We start from the raw sequence: 18310 nt of genomic DNA, 5'->3' as shown, positions 1-18310 counted from the left end.
AACTTCTCTTGGATGCTGATAAGGGATTATTTGAGTTCAAATGCTTGGACTGGTTTTCAAGTCAGAGCCAAGACATTTGGGCACAGAGAAAAAAGGGTCAGTGCACTGCATACAGACAAAGGCCACTGTCCCTTTGGCACTTCCTGAACGAACAGCTGCCATGTGGCTCAAGCCCCTTCTGATCTGGCTTTAGACCAGAATAGTTTCAAGCCCCAGACTACTCTGAGCTTTCTGGCACTCAATACAGGACCACAAGAAAAGCCAGCAGCTGCTGAGAGGGTAACCATAGAGCAGAACGTGCCAGAGGAATCGCTGTCCACAGCCCTTGATCCGCTGCATCCCTCAGATGCCCGTTTTGGAGTAGATCCAGTTTCGGTAGTAAGTCACTCGTGTGTACACTCCTGGTTTATTCTCCTTCCCACATTCATCTCCCCAGCTCACTATTCCCACAAGGTACCAGATTCCTCTGGAGTTTGCATGCACCAGTGGCCCACCAGAGTCACCCTAAGGAGAGAAATGCCAACAGGCAAGGAGAGAAAAAACAGCATTCACCTCAGTAAGCCCCAGGCTGCTCTGTTGCACCTGACAGGGATTTGTCTCCAGACCACAGCCACAATTCAGCCTCCATATGGACCTTCACTGGCAGCCTACAGCTCTTTCAGTCTCTCCCACCATATTCTCTCACAGCTTCAATAGATACAAACCCCAAGCACTGAAGTGCAGACTTCAGCCCTGAGCCATGTAGCTCTTCATTTACAAGTCAGGATACTGAACCCCATAAACTTAATCAAGATTCATAGGTTCATAGAATAGTTTGGGTTGGAAGGGACCTTGAAGATCATCTAATCACAACCCCCCTGCCATGGTCAGGGACACCTCCCACTAAACCAGGTTGCTCAAGGCCTCATCCAACCTGGCCTTGAACACCTCCAGGGAGGGGGCGTCCACAACTTCCCCAGGCATCCTGTTCCAGTCTCTCACCACCCTCACTGTCAAGAATGTTGTCTTAATCTCCAGTCTAAATCTCCCCTCTTCCAGCTTAAATTCATTGCCCCTCATCTTGTTATTACAAGCCACACAAAAGTCCTTTCCTGGCTTTCTTGTAGGCCCCCAAAATACATTTTATTTCTAGGGAATGTCACCTCCCACCCCATCTATTTTCCTTTTCACTCTTATGTATGACAAGACTTACCTGGCAGGCATCCACCTGCCCCTCCAAGTATCCAGCACACAACATTCCAGGTGTTATTGCTCCACCATATACTTCTCTTCTATTACAAATGGCTGTACTTATAATTTTCACTTCTGCTTGTCGAAGGTGATTAACACTGGAGCCTAGGAAAAGTGGCATTAGGACTCTCAGACAAAGTATGGAAACAACAACATGCAAGGATTAGGAGTGGCCAGATTTTCCTACAGCTTGCCTGCCACTGCAGGCAATGAAAAGAGCTACCCAGGCCAATTCTTAGGAACAAGAAAGTTTCTCTCCTTCTAGCCAAAGTCTTTCAGTTGTTCCCAAATATAACCCTTTCCCAACTTCCATCCTCACCAGATGCAATTAGCATAATGGACAAAGATTTCTCTACATGCTGCACTGCTGAATTCATCTGTAGGGTCCAAGGTACGTCCTTAGCATCATTGGAAAGGCCTATATTTGGTTAACTGCAGTGTAGGTTTGGACAATCACTGCACGCTCCAGGAGTCTGCCATGAAACACAATCTGTACGCTTCAATGGCTCTCAGAAACAGATTTCTAGTCCTATCATCTCTGACCTCACTTATATGGACTAATTTGAATGAAGCTCACTCAGGCCATTGGATGTAGCCTGAGTTGGGACTAAAGAGAGAATAACTGATGAAAACTGTCATGATCCATTCATGACAAAGATGAATGGCAAAAGAACTCATGTCAGACCTAATCCCATATGGACTGGGCCAGTGGGGACAGAGAATAGCCTGTACCAAATCAGCACAATGCATGCAGCAATGAAAACCAGCTGCTCTGACCTCTCTGAGGCTAATCTTTGGGGTCTTTCCCACATACTCCAATCAACTGACCAAGCTAGATAAAACTAAAGGAAGTCCACACACATACCATCAAAATCACAGAACTGTTGTGGTTGGAAGGGACCTTTAAGATCCTCAAGTCCAACTGTAGGTGCACTAGCACATGTACCTAATCAACTCCAAGCCAAAGGCACCCAGAGTCAACAAAGAGCCCTATGAAGTTAACAGCAGCCTTCTCAGATACATGTGTGATGTGACACAGGGAAGGGAGAGACTCACCATCATTCTCCAAAGCTCCCCAGCCTGTGACAAAACAGGAGGCGTTGACTGGGAAAACATGAGAGGCCTCAGGGAGACAGACGCTGTGTATGTCACTCGTGAACTCAATAGGAGAGGCCAGCTCCACAACTGCCACATCATTGGTGTGATCCAGGAGGAAGTCACTGTAGTTCTCATGAATAATGATTCTTCGGACAAATTTCCTCTGTTTTGGAGGCCTCAGCAGAATTCCAAAGCTGGCAGTCCACCTGCGAGGCTCCCGTCCTCTGTAAGACATCGGAGGTTATGTCACAGCCATGGCAAAACAAGATCCCCTTTGTAAGGGGATGCTCTGTAAGCATCAAAGCACAACATGGCCAGGTTCTCCTACAGGACAGAGAAGAGCCAACTTCATTAGCCTTCAGCAGACACCGATGTCAGTGCACCACGAGAGGTCAGAGCACTCCAGAGCGCTAAGGCCTGCGGGATCAGGCAGGTGCTGGTAACTCACCCTCTGAAGCAGTGGGCTGCAGTCAGCAGCCAGGTGTTACTGATGATTGAGGCACCACAGCGATGGGTGCCGTCCAGCTGGATGCTGGCCTGCCACGGCCATTCCCCTTCCTGCGCGCGCTGCCCACCGATGATCCTCTCCACTCCCGTGAAGGAGAAGGCCTCTCTCCGGATCCCACAGCCTGCCAAAGGAAAGGCACCTCCGCTTCAGCTGACTGAGGGAAACCTGGGAGCTCCTCTGGAAAGGGCTCTCACAGGTGCAGGTGTGACAGGACACAACCTTCACCCACAGCATTGCCTCCTACAGCAGGGAAGCCAAGTGTCACGGTCACAAGGGTCTGGGGATAGATGTGGGGTAATCACAGAAGTTTGGTAGGAGTGTCAGTACTTGTCCATGAAGCCAGTTTTCAGCCACACCAGCCCAGATGTGCTCCTGTAGGAGCTGTAGACTGCAGATCTGAGGCACAGCTTATCTGCCCCAGCTGTGGGTCTTTACCTGGTTACAAAACATCAGCTCTGCAAACTGGGTGAGTGAACCAGAGCTAACAGAGAGAAAGGTAACCTGGATTGTCCCCTGTACTCAGCACTGGGGCGGCCACACCTTGAGTACTGGGGTCATTTTTGGGGCCTTCACTACAACAGAGACGTTCGGGTGCTGGAATAGGTCCAGAGAAGGGCAATGAAGCTGGTGAAGGGTCTGGAGAAGAAGTCTGGTGAGGAGCAGCTGAAGGAACTGGGGGCATTTAGCCTGGAGAAGAGAAGCCTGAGGGGAAAGCTCATTGCTCTCTACAACTGCCCAAAAGAAATTTGTAGCCAGATGGGGTTGGACTCTTCTTCCTAGGAACAAGAGATAAGAGGAAAGGAAGTGGCCTCAGGCTGCAACAGAGTAAGTTTAGGTTGGATCTTGGAAGAAGCTTCTCCACTGAAAAGGTTCTCAAAGCCTGGAACAGGCTGCCCAGGGAAGTGGTTGAATCCCATTCCTGGAAGTGTTTCCAAGAGGCAGAGACGTGGTGCTGAGGGCCACGGTTCTAGCACCAGCCTTAGCAGAGCTAGAGAATGGTTGGACTGGATCTTAAAAGGCTTTTCCAAAGGAAATGTTTCTATGATTCTATGATAGAGAACTTCTAGCCCCATGTCCCCAGACCTTCTGTACAAAGCAGTTGTACTTACAGTTATTTAAAAGGTTATCCCCCCTTTCCTTGTTCAGCTCTGCAACAAAAAGCACAGATGACAGTGAGTGTATCTCACACTGCTACATGAGCTAGCACAAGCTCCCTCCCTGTGCCCAGCAAACACTAAGTAGCTTCCATTGCTGCATGGAATGAGAGTATGGGAAAAGGAGCAAGGTTCAGTGAAGCCTTTTTTGCCTTAGCTCCAAGCTATCAGAAGCAGCAAATGACTACAAACAGGTCCAGGTAATGTCTACAGGCACTGGTAGCTGTGCACAATCTAAACACCTGCATGCGTTTGCTCAGGTTCACTATGGCAAGGTGGCCAAAGCAGCATTTGCAGATGTGCTGGGACTGACTGGAGCTGAAATGGAACTCTACCAATTGTTTCCTACAAAAGTTCCTCTGATGGATTCCAGTGGTAACCAGCAACAGATTGATGGGAGAGGATTACTGCCCTCAGGATTTTGTTATGGACACTTGCTATGGCAATCTGTCAAAGCAGCAAAGAAAATGGCAGGGAGTGAAGAGAAACATCTCAGCCCTGTAGTTTAATCGCTTGAGGACTCTGTATTTCAATACCTACTGCAAACCCCTAGCCACCAATCTGGGCGTTTTTTTTTCTTTCTTAACTGGGGAGGGAGGACCATCTCCTGCAGCAGAGCTGCGTCACACAGTGTCTGATGCACAGAGGAGAGCTCATACTCACAAGTCAGAGCTTTAGCTCTCTTTGTACTTCTAAATTACAGTTGGCTGGAGCACACGATTCCAAGAGGGCAGAAGAACAAGAACTGTCCCTAACTGCATGCTAAAGTGAAACTCATTATACTAAGAATAGCAAAGTATGAGGAACAGGTTTCAAGCTACACCCACAAACCTGAGGCACTTGCCTGTGAGGCTGAGGGTGGACTCATCAATGTTCAAGGGAGAGGAGATCGTCCTCAGCCTTCTGCGCAGTATGCTGTTGACGTGACCCCAGGTCACTGCCTTGCTGTCAGCAGAGGGAAATTTAAATACCAGGAGCACAGATGCAAGCACTCCACCAGGATCTGGGCTGCAGACCCAGAAAACAAAGTGGTGTTATTCCCTCTTTGCCCACTAACCCTCTTTGTTCTGCTTTGCACTGTTTGCCTTCTTTGTACCAGAACAGGTCTGCAGAGAGGTATAGAACAGACAGCACTCCTGGGCAGACGTAAAGGATGATGATAAGACATCAACAGGCAGCAGAAGGCTTGGTCCTCACTAGAATAATGACCAGAGGAAATTTTCTGGAACTGTTGTACATGGTACAGCTGAGAAGGATAGGAGGGATCCATACAGCTCATAGTTGGTAGGACCTAGATGGCAGTAGGAACAATATAGCAAGTTCATAGACTCATAGGATGGCTCAGGTTGGAAGGGAGCCAAGACATCATCTACTCCAACCTCCCCACCATGGGCAGGGACACCTCTCAACTAGACTCAGATGCTCAAGGCCTCGTCCAACCTGGCTTAAACACCTCCAGGGAGGAGGCATCCACAAAGCCCCTGGGCAACCTACTCCAGAGTCTCACCACCCTCGTACTGAAGAGCTTCTTCCTAAGATCCAGTCTAACCCTGCTCTCCCTCAGCTTCAAACCATTCCCCCTTGTCCTGTTTCTAGACACCCTTAGGAAAATCCATCTGCAGCCTTACTGTAGGATCCCTTCAGGTATTGGAAGGCAGCTCTAAGGTCCTCCTGGAGTCTTCTCTAGGCTGAACAACCCCAGCTCCCTCAGCCTGTCCTCGTAATAGAGTGCTCCAGCCCTCGGATCATCTTTGTGGCCTCCTCTGGACTCTCTCCAACAGCTCTGTGTCCCTCTTATGCTGGGGACACCAGAACTGGATGCAGTATTGGAGGTGGGGTCTCAGCAGAGCAGAGCAAAGGGGCAGAATCCCCTCTCTTGCCCTGCTGGCCACACTCCTCTTGCTGCAGCCCAGCACACAGCTGCCTTCTGGGTTGGATGAGGGCACTGCTGGCTCATGGGGAGCTTCTCAGCACCCAACACCAAGTCTCTTTCTTCAGGGCTGCTCTCAACCCACTCTGCACCCAGCCTGGATTTGTGCTTGGGGTTGGCCTGACCCAGATGCAGGACGTTGCACTTTGACTTGTTGAATCTCATGCAGTTGGCACTGATCCACTTATCAGACCTCAAGTCAGAACCCTTCAACTGATGCCTAGCAGGACATTCCTAACAGCCATTCAAACAACAGTTTAAAAATGTCTTTTGGCATGGCTTTCCATTTGTCACTTGTTCAGTTGCAGCTAACTTGGCCAGTTAGCTTCACTGCACCTAGAGACAAAAATCCCAACAGTTTGAGTCATCTTAGCAAGGCAAGGTCACTTACTGCCAAGTATGAAGAATTGGACCAACAGCCTGGAAGGGAAAAAATGAAGTCGATAGGGGAAAAAAAGCAGCAGCTTGGCTGACCTAATGCCTAGTCACACAACAAGGTAACTCATAGTGAAAACAAGCTTGGAAGAGATGCACTAATTGGTCAGCCTCAAAGGAGCAAAGAGGTTGCCTGAAGCCTGGCTGCCAAGTTCTGTAATTCCAGATGACAGACAGGATAGGGGAGCCTGGTGGAAGAAATTGTCAGCAGGCAGTAATGGAGAACAAGATAAGGAAATTACTCCAGAGACAGGCAGAGACAAGGAGGCCCAGAAGTTCTGTAAAGAAGGACATTGGTACCACTTGTCTGGCATCTTTTGCTGTCTAAGGAACACTGGTTTATAGCAGAACTGAGTCTCAGAAGCACAATCATAAGCACTGTGAAGCACAGGGAGAATGGAAAAGACCTCTAGGATCATTGAGTCCAGCCATCAACCCAACACCACCATGGCCGTTAAACTATGTCCCCAAGTGCTATGTCCATGCTTCTTGAACACCCCCAGGGATGGTGACTCCACCACCTCCTTGGGCAGCCTGGTCCAATCCCTCTGCACTCTTGCAGGGAAGAAATTTTTCCTCATCTCCAAACTAAACCTCCCCCAGCACAATTTCAGACCATTTCCTCTCCTCCTATTACTTGTTCCTAGGGAGAAGAGATCAACCCCCACCTCACTCCAACCTCCTTTCAGGGAGTTGTAGAGAGCAATGAGGTCCCCCCTCAGCCTCCTCTCCTCAAGACAAGTTCCCTCACCTCTGTACCCAGGTACCTCACAGTGAAGCCATTTATTCTTTCACACTTTTTCAGAGGGAGAACAGTCATGTCCTGCTGCACACCATGCAAAGGGGTAAATGCTACTCTGAGCTTCCACAGGAAGCATTAAGTGGAATAAAGAGCTAACTGCATTTCTCAAGCCCTTAACCACTAGTGAAGGCTGGGGCCACCCACTAATTCAGTTATACATCACAGCTACAAACAACTGGTGTTCAGGTAATCAGTGCAGAAGTACAAGGCCAGCTTTCTGTTCCTTGCTGACCTCTGAAGGGAGCTGAGCCCTCAGTGTGGTGAGTGCTGAAGGAGACAGGCATTCAACTAGGATTTTGTCATCCTGCTGGTGTCATCCAAGCACAAACCACCAAGCCTGCTCCATATAGTCAGGGGGAGAAAGAAAGGTTGTTTATCACATCCCTCCTTCTTGACCTTCACATGACTCACCTCAGACTGAAAACATGGGACCTGATGTACCTTCTACTTAGGAAGGACCCCCTGAATACTGCAGATATCTGTTAAAAGAAAAGAATACATTAAATGCACCTGTGATGTTCACATGCTCTCAAGTTACAACAAGTTGTGAGCCCTAGAGCACAGGAAAATGACTTCAGATCTCCACCTAACTGCTATCAGATGATGCAGAACATGAACAGACAACTGGCACAGAGAGCACCTGTGCCCCCCATCCACTTGCACACCGTCAGCAGTGTATCTGCAGCCCACTCCAGCAAGGTTTGAAAGGCAAAGCCAGCTGCATAAGGATGAGGCACAAGCATCTCTAACTGTCTTTCCAATCCCAGAACTACAGAACTCTCAACCACAGGTCAAGCAGAGACAAAGAAACACCTTCTCTTACCATGGTTTCAATCTCTTGGCTCAGGTGCCTGAACTCTTCCGTGGTCTGCCTCTCATACTGAGAGTTGTAGTTGACATTGGTGATCAGGAAGGATGCATTGTAGTACCGGTCCTGGTCTGCAGAGAAGAGCAGCACCTCAGACATGTGCAGTGCCTCACACAACATGGCACAAGCAGGGTTCCCAGGTTGTGGAACTACTGTTAGCAGCACTTGAGGAAAACAGGAACTCTGGACTATCTTGTTGCTCCATGGACCAGCTAGGGGCTCATTTCTACTTTGAGGACCATCCAAGATAGCTCTAAATTACACCCACGATAACATTCCCCTAGGGACCATCTTCTTCTCATCAGCCCTGAAGTGAGCACAGCACAAGACACACCAGCCCACATATGTCCCCTCCTGCCTCAGCTGCACTCTGGCATGTCCCTACCCCTCTTGAGAGGCAGCAGGCTCAGAGCTGTTTGCATCAGTTGGGCAGCCAAGGCAAGTTTTACATCTCTCTCTCGAGGGAATGGCAGAGAGGGGCCCCAGAGTTAGCAAAGAGCAAAGCTTTTTGCGTCCTAGTGCAAGCTTCACAGACTCTGGGTGAGCTGAGACAGCAACAGAATTAGCTCCACCCCAGAAGGAAGGCATCTCGAAACATCTCACACTGCTGTTTCAGGGACTGAGAAGGGAATGGCCTGGCTTCATTCATCTGCTACCAAAACTGGGCCCTTGGCAGCCAGCGCCGACTCCTGAGCTCCAAAAAGCTTAAAGCTCTGCCCCCTCTCTTTTTGAAACACCTCAGCTGAAGGTGCCAGGTTCAGATTCTGCACAGACCCTGTTCAAGACCCAACTTGCAATGCCTAGCCCAAGTGCTAGCCACAGCCTGGCTTACACAGGAGACTACTGGCCTCTTGTTAACCATGGGTACCAGTGGCAGGCACCAAGGCAAGACAAGAAATAAAACGAGGACAACACTGAAATCCTTGCTTCAAAGAAATATTTTAACTCCTCTTGCTTGTTTTCTAATCAATTTCAGTCTAGGATAGGGCCCAATATTTTCTCTCCTGTGAATTCTATCCCAGGAGTGAACTGCACACCCAAATCCTCAGCAGCAGGGGAAATACAACAGACTGCTGAAGACTTGTGACAACAAAAGGGGCGATGCACTTACCACGGCACAGAAAAAACGTGAGCAAGCCAATGATGAGGGCCAGGCCCACTACCACTGACACAGCAATGGCTGCTATCGTCCATGGCTCCAGGCTCCTCCTTGCTCTCTCCATCTGGATCACGACCTGCAGTGAAGAAAACAACATGGAGAAATTCAGCTCTGTTAAAGGCAACAAATCACAGCTGGCACAGCCTAGCTGAGCTGAGAAACCTCCCAGAATGTGGCAGGTTTGGAAGGACCTCAGCTCACTGCACCTGACCTTCTGCTCAAATCAGGTCCACACTACAGCAGCTTGCACCAGGCTCTGTCAAGCTTTCAGGCTGTGCAAAGACAGACTGAGAACCCCCAATCTCTCAGGAGTCCTAGCCCAGACCCTGACCCCCCTCATAGCAGGTTTTTCTTCATATTTAGCCAGAACTTCCTGTGTCCTAGCTCGGGTCTGCTGCCTCACACACATCCCCAAGGGAAGCCTAGCACTGTGCAGGTCCCTGCAAGCAATACAATGTCCAATCGAGAAACACCACACAGACTTCAAGTGCAGCTGACTGCCAACACAGGGATTTGAACTCAACCAGGTCTTTATTTAGTAAATTTAATTATTAAACTGCCATAATTCGTGACTGACAAAGTAACTTTTTCATCAAGGATACTCCAGGCTACCAGAGACACCATGCAGCACACACCTTTGAGCTTATTTCAGCTACTATGAGGAGTAACATTTACTGATCCCCTACAAGGTTTAGAGGTTCATTGTACCAAAGCTACTTGCACATTGTAAGGGACCACATCCTGTCTCCTGTCGGCCAGCTTGTCAGAGGTGAGGCACTGGTGAGGCTGCACCTTGAACACTGGGTTCAGTTTTGTGCCCTCACTCCAAGAAGGACATTGAGAGGCTGGAGCAGCTCCAGAGAAGGCAACAAAGTCGATGAAGGATCTAGAGAACAGGTCTGGTGAGGAGCAGTTGAGGGAACTGGAGTTGTTTAGTCTGGAGAAGAGGAGGCTGAGGGGAGACCTCACTGCCCTCTACAACTCCCTGAAAGGAGGCTGGACTGAGGTGGGGGTGGTCTCCTCCCTAGTGTCAGGTGATAGGAGAGGAAATGGCCTCAAGCTGCACCAGGGGAGGTTTAGGTTGGAGATTAAGAAAAACTTCCTTGTAAGAATGGTCAGGCATTGGAACAGGCTCCCCAGGGAGGTGGAGTCACTGTGCCTGGAGGTGTCGAAGAAACGTATGGACATGGCATTTGGGGACATGGTTTAGTGGCCACAGTGGTGTTAGGATGATGGTTGGACTCAAAGACCTTAGCGGGCTTTTCCAAACAAAACAATTCTTTGATTCCATAAATAGCTACTCATGTGTAAATGTGACAGGGCAACAGGACGCAGAGTCAGTGACTTGCTGAAAGCCAAGAGCGGTCCTACAGAAGGGTCGAGAACTTGACTTTCACATGGACAAAGACACACAAGCCCTTCTCATAGAATCACAGAAAGGTTTTGGCTGGAGAAGCCCTTCAAGCTCACCCAGTCCAACCGTTCTCTAACTCTAACAAGGCTGGTGCTAAACCACGGCCCTCAGCACCACATCTCTGCCTCTTTGAAACACCACCAAGGATGGTTCTTCTCCACCGATGTCCTCTTGTGCAGCATTAAGCAAGAGAACATCAGGGAAACTGCATTTCTGCCCATGTCCACTGTAGCTTGGCAGCAGGATGACTCCCAGCTGAAACAGTGATTTCAGCTGCCCAGTGATTTCACAGCACACTGCAGTCACTGTTACCATGCCACACTCTGAGTCTCTACACCGTGGTTGGTATAGAGGTGCAAGGTATCAGAAAAGCAGGTGAGGTAATCACTGAGGAGTGCTTGGAGCGACAAGTGGCACCAGGCAGCTCTGGGAAGCAGGGTCTCAGGTGGCTGCTCACCCTGCTGCTCCACACCCTCTGATCCAGGCCTGTACTGCTGTGAACCAGACTTACCAAATACCACTTTCCCCTTTTCAGGCCTGTGGCACTGCCAGTTCTGAGCAACACCCAAGAAAACAGGGGCAGGAAACCAGCAGAGAGTAAATCTTCACAGGTTTGCTGGCTACACAAGGTGGCAAAGAAGAAACCACAGATGAAAGCAGAGCAGGATACCTGCTGAAGTTCCACCTCAGAATATAAGCTCAGGGGCGATGAGCAGTGAAGGTGAGGGTATGATGCACAAACCCAGGACAGCAAAAGATAGTGAAGTGGTGGAAGGGCACAATGGGGTTGTACACTCTGCCCTGAGGGCAAGAGAGCTGAGCAAAGCTGCAAGGAGGAGATGGTCAGCAAGGCAAACCAGACAACAAAACAGGATAGATCCACAGAGAACACAGCCAAGAGATCTGCACACAGTAAGGGTGAGTTCAGCAAGAGACAGGGTTTTGGCCAGTGAGAGTGCAGGCAGGTATCCCACCCATTGCTTTAGAAGGGAAACAAGTTTTTACCCACTCAAACAGGTGGCATACTGGAAAAAAGTTAAACAGGGTCACTTCAGCCAGCACCATAACTGCAGGTGGTCACAAGCAGCAGCTTAGTGTTACCAAAACACACACAAGACAGGTGACCAGGATCAAGCCTTCTGCTTCAGTCAGATGCTGCAGAGAAGCCTAGTGCCTCTCCTGCCTGCCTTACTGGGACAAAGTTATATTCTGGCAAGGCACAGTCCCAGTTTTCTGCAAAGCTAGTTCAGCTCTCTGATGGCAAGGCTCTGCAAAACAGGCTGTAGGACAGTTGACAGGAGTCTGAAGGCCATGCTGGCCAAGATTACTTCCTCTGGGATCTGCAATAAGCACATAATACACACACTCACACAGCTCACTTCTCACCATCACTGTACACAGTAGCCATAAGCCCTGCAGAAATTCAGATGAGAACTTCAGAGCAGTGGGACTACCCTGCCTCAGTTTCTTGAGCATGTTGCAGCCTCCCATAGAGTATTCCCACCCTCATCTCACAGCTCATGGTCTTCTATAGTCCCAGCGCACAGCATTGCGGCGCACTTCATGGGCAGCCAATTACTGCCCTTAAGAGTTAGCCCTTGGCTAACCAGAGAGCCCAGGATGGCAGTATGCCTCTGCCTCTCCTCAGCTGGCCACGTCTCATGTTTTTAAAGGTTCTGCTTCAGCATCTGACTTTGCTCTCCTCACTGGAGAGCTTTGGCTCTCCAGCCTGAGCCCCTGCTGTCAGTCTCTGTGTCCCCACCCAAGGGTGCTTCTGCCTGAAGATCATTCAGAGCAATGTGCCTCTGTTGCTGTGACACTGGGCACAGATGGCACAGCTCTGGAAGCCACAGTACTCTTTTCATCATCACTGCCTTTCTTCTCCTGTACACAGAGATTTCCTCAGGACTTCCTCAGCTACAACAGCTCAAGACTCAGACCTGAGAAGTGAGCATCTCAGTCTGTGGGACTGATGCTCTGAGAGCTGTGCAGGCAACACCAAATGTGCATTGCTTGTCAGAGCAACAGCTGCTCCTGGTGCTGCTCAGGAGCTGTGGCTTTTGACACTGCCATGCCAGGGGCTGTATCCTCAAACCACACCCACAACAAGGTCTGGTTTTGAGCCTGCCTCTGCAAACAGTTCTTGTTCAGATTATGTGCACTCAGAGAATCACAGAGTGGTGGGGGTTGGAAAGGATCTCCTGAGACCATCCAGTCCTAGATCAGGTCACACAGGAACACATCCAGGTGGGTTTGAAAGTCTCCAGAGGAGACTCTACAACCTTTCTTGGGAAGAGCAGTCACAGGAAGAACTTCTTCCTCATGTTCAGACAGAATTTCATGTTCCAGTTTGTGTCCATTGCCCCTCAGCCTATCACTGGGAATCACTGAAAAGATCCCAGCCCCATTCTCATGACCCTTAAGATGTTGATCAGCACTGAGAAGATCCTGTCTGAGGCTGCTCTTCTGCAGGCTAAACAGGCCCAGGGATCCCAGCCTCTCCTCCTCACAGAGATGTTCCAGGCCCTCCACTAGACTCTCTCCAGCAAGCCCCTTGTCTCTCTTGAACTGGGGAGCCCAGAACTGGACACTATACTCCAGGTGTGGCCTCACTGAGGCAAAGTAGAGGGGGAGAAGAACCTCCCTCAACTTGTTGGACACACACTTCTTAATGTACCCTAATATACATTGGCTTTCTTGGCCATGAGAGCACATTGCTGGCTCATGGGGAGCTTGTTGGCCACCAGCACTCCCAGGTCCTTCTCTGCAGGTCACCCCCTGACCTGTACTGGTGCGGGAGGCTGTTCCTCAGTGCATTCAGTCACTAATCACACACATTGCACCTCCAACCAGCTCCTTCACCCCCTCTTCCCTTTGGCTATAGGGGACAGGCTTGTCATGCCCTACCAGCGTAAGCACCCAACAGGGACTCCTGTTCCTGGAACATCCATCTCTGCAGTTAGAGTTCAATGGCAGGTGGATTCCTCTGCTCAGGCATCAGACGTAAGCATGATCAGCTCTGCACTCAGGTAACCAAGGGAACTCTGCTCCACCTCCCTGGCCAGCAAAAAAAACAATTCCCTGTGGTGCTGATGAATGCAGAGGCAGAGATGATTTCACCAATCTTGACCCACAGATGCATCTTTTCTTTTTGCGGCAAAAAACCACTGCCCTGACACACAGGCGTGCTGCTCAGAAGACCGCAAATACCACAGCCGACTGGGTAGATGCCTTCCTGAGCCCCACATTTCTTGCCTCCTTATACCATATGCTTTGACTTTTTTACTGCCCAAACTCCAGCAAATTAATTCCCAGGAAATCAGACAGGCAAATTCAGTAACACCAACGCATTTATCCTCTCATGGAGGAGGAGAACTTCCATTCCTCAAGAGGATCCAAAGTAGAACTTTGCCAGGAGGCCACATAGGCTGCGTCCTGCCTGCTCTGAAAGTCACCTGTCATGGCCTGTGTCTGGCAGCTTTTGGTCTGCAGTGAATTAGGGAGGGCTTTGACACCCAAGATTTTTCATTTCAGTATAAAACTCCTTAATTTGGCAACACCAGGGATGAGCACTGGACTCCTCCAGCAACCCCTGTTCTCATCTAAAACACACTTCACGCTCAAGGGCCCAAGACAAGGAGCCAGTGGCATCTGCCAGCATCACGTCTCAGTTCATTTGGGTCTGGAAATACAAAACACTAAGTTTCCTAGTTCATACACCTTGTCTCTGAGCCAAAGACTGTGTGATTTGATCACCAGAAAGTTATGCTGTGGTGAAACAAACCCATCTGTGTGAACTGTTTTGGAAACAGCTATGTTCACGGAGAGTTGTTTGCAAGACAGTTGTGTTGAGAGATGTTAAACTCTTGCATCAAGGCTATGTTAGTAAGTGAAATACAAAGGCATGGAGCTACACTAACAGTTGCTGGCACACTAGAAAAAAAGCTTGGACTGAGATTTTACAGAGCCAAAATCATTTGCTCCTCCTTGTGAATCCGAGAAGAGAAGAGATAGGATAGCAGGCTGGATTTCTGACAAACCCCAAAAATAAATTCATCATTTTCCAATCTGCAACACTTCTCAAAAGCAAGGCAAGAACAATACAGAGGTGACAAGATGCTTTTCCTCCTTCATCCCAGACTAAACTGCCTACAAGGTTCCTGTGTTCGTTTACTATGCAAGTGATCAAAGTTCAGCTCCCACCTCTGTCTGACAGGGTTTGATTCACTAAGTTGAGCTCATCCACTTCTTCTGGTTGAGCCACTGTGTGTTACCAGAAGCCTCACTACGAATAACACCAGAAAACTGATCAGAAAGTGTCACCAAACTGCTAAGCAGGGAACAGCCACCCTGCTCTGTTTCACAAATGTGCCCTTGACATTTTTGATTTCTTAAGTTAGACCCTCATAGCACCCCAACCTAGATTTGCTTTTAGATGAACCCAAACTGTGTTCTCTGGCACCAGAAGTTCTGCCACACTCTATAGGAGAAAACATGCAACCTCTGCTACCATCCTCCTGTATTAGGCTTACAATGATGGTTTTTATCACTACCTCTGCTCGCTTGTACTCCAGCACTCTCAGAAAAGCCAGTGGCAGACCTTGGGTGACACATCTGCTGAGGAAGGTCTATGTTTATAACTATTGCCAGGTTTTCCCATTTGAAAATGAATTTGGGTACATCCCTACAGCCACTTTACCTAGAATCAAGGGCTTTCAACTGTGCAGACTCATGTGCTTGTCTGCTGAGTGCAACTGGGGAATTCAGACTAGGTCACTTTGGCAGAGTGGCTAGGAATGGCAGCAGCTGAAATAGAATCATAGAAAGCATTGGTTGAAAAAGGCCTTTAAATGTCATCTTCTAGTCCAAGACCTCTCCAGTCAGCAGGGACATCCCCAACTAGATCAGGTTGCTCAGAGCCACATCGACATTCTGTGATTCTGTGATCAAGGCTGATCTTGAGTGTTTCCAGGGATGGGGCCTCCACCACCTCCCTGGGCAGCCTGTTGCAGTGTTCCACCACCCTCATAGTAATAAACACCTGACCTATGCCAGAAATGCTGTAGCAGATGCACAGAGCCATGAAGCAAGTGCAGTTCCACTCTGAATTTTGCCACAAGCAATCACACCAGCCTGCCACTCCTCCTTTGCACTGGGGACATATTGAGGACACACACATCTAAGAGAAAGGGACAACAACCTACTCAGGGCACTGAAAGACAAGCAGCTAGTGACTACCTAAGTACTATAAGACCCTTGTTTGCCCTTGCTAGCACCTACTAACCTGAATCACTCCATGTTTGATCCCTCCCAAAGTAATTCTGATACAATGGGAGACTTCCAGGCATTGAAGGCATCTGCTGAGGGAAACAAAACGTGTGTGTTCTATGCGTCATGCTGAATCAGCTTGATCTCCCCACACCCTCAAACACCCCACAAGAACACCAGCTGCTGCATGCCACCCCTCTGCACTCAGATAACACACCACTAATACATTTGCCACTCACTAACTGAGCTCCACCCCTAACCATCCAACTCTACCAAGGCTTTGCTGCTTCCGAGGAGCCACTTCAGCTGGGCTGCAACAACAGCTCCAAACACTGCTCTTATCACTGGCAGCAAGATTCAGTCTTTGGGATGTGTTAACTCAGAGCTTAGCAGTAATTACATCCACGATGGAAAGATGGTGTCTATACATGGTTCCCCCATTACTTGATCACCTTCACAATTCACACAACAGCTTACTCTCATCCATTGAGATGTTATGAACTGTCAGGATAGAGCCAGCTTCCTCTACAACAACAGTCTGTGGAACATAACCATGACAGCCTTGATCAATAACAAACCTTTCTAGAGTTGGCTGCCACAGCCAACACCTTGAGAAAGACTCTCATGACCTGAAATAAACTTTAGCAGAACCGAGAGGGATGCTCACTACATAAGGACTTGATAATCTGCATGAACACATGGAAGGCCATCCCAGTGTAAAGGAAATATTAACTGTATGGCTACTGACTGCAATCAGTTTAGCACAAGGTTCTTCAGCTTCTATGGCATCTTTACCTCTCAGATTCCCACTTCCAGCTGCAATGGTCATAGATAAGCATCTCATTCTGTTAGCTTGGCAGTCTGAGAACACAGCAGTGGATCGCTGCTTTTCAGCCTTTGAAAATAGCTCTGCCTGTCTCCCTTTCTTCTGCCTTGACTGGTTGAAACCTACTTCTGAAGCAAGGCACCAAACAAGCAGTTCTAATCTTTGTGGGTTTGCAGTTGGATTTTCATTCCAAGGCAGGGTGGGTGAAATGATCCAATGCCAGATCTGGTGCATTTCCAAGCTGATTCTGCACAGATTAACTCTTCACTGGCTGTATACAAAGCTCATAAAGAGTACAAGAAGTTACTGTTACCTGCTTGACTCTGCTGACCCCCTGTCCTGTGCTAATAGCTCAGCAGCTTTGACTACAGCACATTCTAACCATGCTAGTGCAAATGGCAGGTCAGAGTCAGGGTCCAGGCAGATGTCTTTTCACCTGCTCCCACATCACAAATTTCAGTGGCGACAGGCCACCTTGATTTGCTGCCACAACATACTGTAGAGGGGTTGTGGAATTCTTGAGGGAAAAAAATATGCATTTTGGGTGAGGAGTAAGGATGAAATATTAGAAGGATTGTTGATGCCCAGAAAGCAGCTCAAGTCAGAATGCAGCTCAGAGCTCATGCTGTCCCCCCACACCCTTGGTTGAAGTTCAGACTATAAATCTACCCTGATGTAGCCATACTGCCCCAAAGGACTAAGGAACAAGTCAGAAGGCTGCGGCACTCACCTCTGAGTATCACTGAGAGGTCAACAAGCAGCTCGTGTCCAGGAGCTGCAGTGTCCCAGCCGCCACAGCGCACTGCGCAGCATCTCAGCATAGACTTGAGGCTTTATCTCCTGAATTGGGAAAGGAAGGAGTCATGGGCAAGTCAGAACAAACAAGTCCAGCCAGTCTCAGTGACAGAGGCTTACCCACTAGCATGATTCCTCCCCTAAAACAATAACAATACACTTCTTTCATCACACCTTTCATCCAGGAATCCCAAAGCCTTTTTAGAGCATTAGCTGCACCCTGCAACACCCCAAATCAGAAGAGTCATGAACATTTTGCAAGGACACAGGGTTTGGTTCCTTCTTTGGTAGAATTAAAAACCAGAGAAAAACCATGGACAGGGCCCACACAGGAAACACAGCGTGTTCTAAAGGACAATGTTCAGTTTCAGGACAGCTGTGGAGCTGACAGAAATTGATATGGATTCAGTGCCATGTTTCATCTCCCTTCAGCTTCCTTGAAATCAGTCATTTGCCCAGACCAGAACTTGCCCCTGTAACAACAGCTACCTTCTTCAGTTCACCTTTCTTTTCTAACTCCCTAGAGGTTCACTTATAATTGTGGCCACCTAGCCACACACATACTTCTGCCCTGGATAAAAGCCTTCTGGGCCATAATCATTTGTGCCATGCATATTAGCAAGTTGTCTAGATAAGTATTTTTACTTCTGCTAGTTAGAACAGCTAAATGCCAAGGCAGTTAACACAAGCACAAGCTAACCTCAGGTAGCGTTTCTCAGCCTTTTCTTGGGAACCCTTTTTTCAATTTTCTTGGCTTCACCAAACTTACTGCTGCCCACCAAACAGATTTGTTTGAGAAGGCAAAGAACACAGAAGATCAAAA

At 48.7% G+C, this 18310-nt stretch overlaps 1 protein-coding gene across 1 annotated transcript; it reads right to left on the bottom strand.

The window, feature by feature from the left end:
- Positions 1 to 342: 342 nt before the first annotated feature.
- Positions 343 to 17513, bottom strand: LOC128968462 (transmembrane protease serine 11B-like protein). The gene is given in 12 exon segments (XM_054382956.1): positions 343 to 504; positions 1193 to 1335; positions 2287 to 2552; positions 2777 to 2957; positions 3946 to 3984; positions 4835 to 4998; positions 7569 to 7636; positions 7981 to 8096; positions 9137 to 9260; positions 11110 to 11152; positions 17436 to 17462; positions 17464 to 17513. Coding segments are annotated over 12 exon segments (1383 nt in total).
- Between the last annotated feature and the right edge of the window lie 797 nt (positions 17514 to 18310).

This window comes from Indicator indicator, chromosome 8, assembly GCF_027791375.1.
Source record: "Indicator indicator isolate 239-I01 chromosome 8, UM_Iind_1.1, whole genome shotgun sequence".
In the NCBI taxonomy this organism is placed as follows: Eukaryota; Metazoa; Chordata; class Aves; order Piciformes; family Indicatoridae; genus Indicator; species Indicator indicator.
Note: the sequence above shows the minus strand (reverse complement) of the source record. Positions and strands in the feature narration are given on the sequence as shown.